The following is a 4854-nucleotide window of genomic DNA, read 5'->3' on the forward strand; positions in this document are numbered from 1 at the left end:
AGAAATGATTTAAAAAAAACTTCTTTATTTAGGAAACAATAGCCTTCTGCTTTGCCATCTGCCACATCATTTGTGTTGTAGCGCCCTCTGCCGGTGTTTTCAGGTCATGCACTGCTTGTGTGAGACCATCTGTTACGATGCCGCTGCAGAGTTTTGTTAAAGATGAAATGAGAACATGCAGAAATACATTATACAACTTTTTTTTTTTTTTTTGTAAAACTGCAATAAATACTAGGCTACATAGCAGAGACCCTGTCCAGCCGCAGGAAACTGAACTACGACAAGTCTCATGAAAAGAGGAAACTTTTCTTAAAAGGCCTACTGAGCGGCGAAATCTAATTGATTTATAATAATTCATCACCCGGCACCGCTGGTTCATTAAAGTTTCACTGGTAATCACCAAACCAGTGAAAAGAGACTTTCAGGACTGACTTTCTCAGCGGTGCATGCAGATGAATTAAAGCTTTGTACACCATTTACACCAGTGTAGCTGCATGCAGCCTCCTACATGAATATCGGACTATATTACTTTAATATAAGCCTTAAGAAGGAACAATATAGGTAAAATATTGGGGATTTTTTGGATAGCCGTGGCCTTTCTTAAGTTAAGTTAATTTAAATTGTTTTAAAATGCCATTTAGGTATTACTAATGTTTAAAATAATATATATTAGTCCCTTATTTCCCAAGCCTTTGCTCAATGAAATGACACCTCTTGACATTTTTATGGGTGGAAAATCCTACCCATCATGCATGTTTTTATTTCAAATTACAAACAGTATAAGGGCCATCCATGCAGATACAAACATTTAGTTATTATTTTTATTCTTGTTTAATATCCCTGCCTTTAACAAGTTAAAAAGTTCAGCACTAAAGAACGGCATAACCAGATGCAATGGAGGAAGGTCTGACAGCTGTATACTCACAAAAAAACTTTTCAACGTTTGATTTTCCATTGAATCAAAGTCTGCTGGGAAATCACGCAGTGGGGATAAAAGGGAAATACCAAGTCAACAAGCACCCAGTTTCGCCGTCTCTCTCACCGCAGATAAACGGTTAAAATAAAGTCCACAGACAACACAGCCAGCTTCCTACAATCAAATCCACCAGTAATGTAATTTACGTCACTAGCAGCCTATCCCGATCCACGACAAAGGAGCAGGAATGTCTTTTCTGTATCTTAATCAACAAGTTTACATTTATTACTTTACACTGATAAAATTAATACAAAATGGAAGTAAACTACATTAATAGGGCAGTTTATAAGGTTTAGTGGACAGCACTGGTCCGTGTGTGCAATATAACCACTGCTTCATTCTCATAGAAACAGAAAGTCAGACAGTAAATTCACAGCGTATCTAACATCCTATTTATATATAGTTCTGTCTTTAACAAGACACACTTTTTTAATCTCCTTGCATTAATCGCCTTGACAGCCAAACTGTCCAGTCAGCGTCCATCAGGACTGAAGTGCATCCCAAGGTGGGACAGTCCCGCTGCAGCACTGCTGAACCGGCTCCTGACCCCCCTCTGAATGTCCGCCTCCGCTACGAGACCCTGGCCCCGTCTCTCGTGGATGTAGAGAGGCAGGCCAGGGTAGACGGCCGGTGGTGGCAGGTAAGAGGAGCGCCAAGGCAGCAGAAGATTATTACACACTGCCGAGTGACTCAGATGGGGCGCCAGCCAATTCTGAGGTGTGTATGCCAGAGTGGGTGAGGCGCGGTGGAGTGTATCAGGTGTGGGCAGAAATGCACGGATCGAAGAGGCGGGATGGGAGGACCCGTCGGTGGAGTTGGGGATGTCATCGCTAGAGGAGACTTGTCGCTGGGCTTCCATCTCTGCCTCTGCAGACCTCCCGCCCTCCAGAGCTGTTCGGGGAGAGATGACACGGGCCCCGGGGAGAGGGAGGATGCGTTGCTGTGCGCCACAGTTGTGAGGACTTAGTGGGTTAAAACCACCGGGACCTTTAGGTGAGCTAAAACAAGAGATATTTGCCTCCAATGGATGGCTGGCTGTTTCTTGGGCCCTCAGACCCAGGATAGAGGCGGGGGTGCTCCTACTCCCCCAATGTCCTGGCTGGAAGAGAGCAGGGGTGTGAGCAGGTCTAGATAAGGAAAAGGTGGAAGCCACAGCAGAGGGAGTGGATGTTGCCCCAGGAGAGGCGGCTTTGCTCTTTTCTGCGCTCAAGCTGCTGTGGTACCGCAGGTTGAGCACGTGGGCCCGCAGCTGCGCGTTCTCCTCACTCAGAGCCAGCAGCTGACCCTCCAGCATCAGGTCGTTCAGCCTCCGTTTCTCCCGGGACCGCTTTGCTGCCTCGTTGTTCTTGCGTCGCTTATCCCAGTAGGTGGAATCTTTCATGTCGGCGGGGATCATTTCCCTCTTGCGGCGCGTAACGGGGCCTACATGGCTTCTGCAGGTCCGTAAACGCAGGAGACGTCGAGCCAGCAGTGAGGACCCTGTGACCGAGAGCAGGAGTCCAGGGTCTGCTTCATGCTCCGTGTAGCCGTTGCTCTCGACCGACGAGGAAAGCTGGCAGTGAGCACTGACCTCTGCACCGCCGGGGCTCTCCGGGCTGGACATTTTTCTCAGGACTGAGGAATCAAATCAAAGTTTCAATCAAAGCGCGTTTATTCAATCAATCGACCAATCAGTCAGTCAGCCACATTAATTCTCATTCTTAAAACAGTGGGTTGAACCTTCTGCGCTTTCAAAGTTACTTCATCAATATGATGCAGATATACCTAAAAAACAAACAAACAACAAAAAAAATAGGCTAATAATTCAACAACAACTTTGAAAGGGGCGATTCTGCACCACAAGCACACAACTAAATTACATTTTGACAACACTTGTACCGAGTAAAATTTTGAATGCATCGCTGTTACTTGTAATTAAGTATTTTGCATTGTTACTGCATCTGAATACTTCTCCCATCGCGTGAATTCATATTCGTTTGCATGAAAAAGGGCGGCGAAGTGTTGTCCTTCGTTTTTCAAGTATGTGTATATGGTTTTATGATTTAAAAATCGACCTCGGATGATGTTAATTAAAAGCAAGAGTGAAGATTAATCAGTAGAATAAATGGTTTATCTCTAAACTTAGACCAAACCTGACAATTAGACAGTGTTACAATGTTAAACTCATCGCACTGACCTCAGTGAAAAGATGACACCTGTGAGATGACTTGGAGGACTGGATCAGCTTTGAGACAGTCTGGTGTAATCCTGCAACACACACAGCAACACGTACCACCTTACACCTCAGCCCAGCACTTAGATCATTTACCTACATGTCTGTGGATGTTACAAGTGTTTTATCGGAGACGGCTGCGCTTACCTGTCAATCACAATCAGCTGTGCTGAAGAAAGCAGAACTGCAGAGCGACCCACGCATATAGTGTGTGCGCGCAGCCAATCGCGCTGTGTCCTCTGTGTTGTCTGTTTAAAGCTGAGGAAACTGATCAGGCAACTTCACATGGAGAGCGGAAGTTTTAAACAAGAGTGTGGCGACGGTCAACCAAAGAGATTATACTGAAATAAGTCACTTTGGACCAACTGCCCTACTTATTTTTTTCTTTAAGTTACTTCACAGCGGTGCGCATGATCAGAGCACATTACTTGCGGAACATTGATGCAACCCTATCAAAGCTTTAGTTATAAATAGAGCAGACTTTACACTGGGGTGTGCATTAGAAAGCAAGTTATGCAATTTAGTGGTTGGAGATAATTGAATTGGAAACTTAATAAACATAATAAAAATCACACAAAACAACAGTTTTTAGTCAATTCATTAAAGTTTGTAGAGGTGTTACATTAAGAAAGTTGAAATGACAGCTTTGCAGCATGAAAACATGAGGCACTCCAAAGTTGCTCTCAACATGTCTACCACACTCTGTGCTCATTTTGGAAACTCACTCCTCTTATTTCTCTTCAGATGGTAAATTGCATCTGTAATGAAGCATTGTTGCACATATTCTTGTTAATGTCTGCCACAATGAAATTCAAGGGGGGGTTATGAATAGGTCAGCTTAACCTCATGCCACTGTATATAGTGTAGAGTATGTGCAAAAGTTTAGGTTTAAGCCAGGATGTGACCACCCTTTAAAACAGCACCAGTGCTCCTTGGTGCACTAGGTACACTTAAAAGTGTTTAAAGGTACTTGGCATGTAGGATTTTCAAGCATCTTGGAGAACTTGCCACATTTCTTCTGTGGATTTAGGCTGTCTGGATGTCCTCTGTGTGTTCATGTAATCCCAGACGGACTCCACATGAGGCCAGGGCTCTCTGAGGGTCAGGTGGTTTTCATGCTGCAGAATACATTTGGGACCGATCAGACCTAATGGTATTAGGAGAAAAACAATTAACTTTTCTTTCTTGTGTCTTTTTGGTGGTGCATTACCCAGTTTGGGAAGGGTCCTTGAAAAACTCCTGCTTATATGGATGTGCTATGGCTATTCCACATGGTCTGTGGTCTGACAATAAGGCCAGGGATATGCTCGTGCAAAAGTTTTCTATACTTGTTACAAAAGGCCACTCTCAAAGCAAATTTTTTTTTTTTTTCCATTTGAGGGTCCTGGAGTCACTCTCTCACAAAGACTACCAACTTCAGCACTGGAGCTGAAGAAAGTCAGTGTAATACACCAGAAGGATGGCTTCCCTTGAGTCCTTCCTCACCTCCTCAGTAAGTGTCTTTGTTGAATCACTGACCAAACAGAACAGCAACAAACTTCAACAAGGAATCTTGTCATCGTAGCAAAGCAGAAACATCAGCTGCAAACCTTCCCACCCTTCAACACAAAGTTCAGGTCAATACAAGAGGTGCCATCGGGAGACTATGATGCATCTCTCTAGTCCT

The 4854-nt window shown here is 44.1% G+C and overlaps 1 protein-coding gene across 1 annotated transcript; it reads right to left on the bottom strand.

Annotated features, from left to right (window-relative positions):
* Window positions 1–714: 714 nt before the first annotated feature.
* Window positions 715–3552, bottom strand: LOC111656312 (uncharacterized). Its single transcript, XM_023407979.2, has 3 exons — window positions 3336–3552; window positions 3153–3223; window positions 715–2590 (listed from the first exon to the last, which is right to left on the bottom strand). Exon 3 carries the CDS (start codon window positions 2577–2579, stop codon window positions 1449–1451), a length of 1131 nt encoding a protein of 376 aa, XP_023263747.1. The 5' UTR covers window positions 2580–2590; window positions 3153–3223; window positions 3336–3552; the 3' UTR covers window positions 715–1448.
* Between the last annotated feature and the right edge of the window lie 1302 nt (window positions 3553–4854).

This window comes from Seriola lalandi, unplaced genomic scaffold, assembly GCF_002814215.2.
Source record: "Seriola lalandi dorsalis isolate HSWRI2012SDOR001 ecotype SW California unplaced genomic scaffold, Sedor1 jcf7180002054353, whole genome shotgun sequence".
Lineage (NCBI taxonomy): Eukaryota > Metazoa > Chordata > Actinopteri > Carangiformes > Carangidae > Seriola > Seriola lalandi.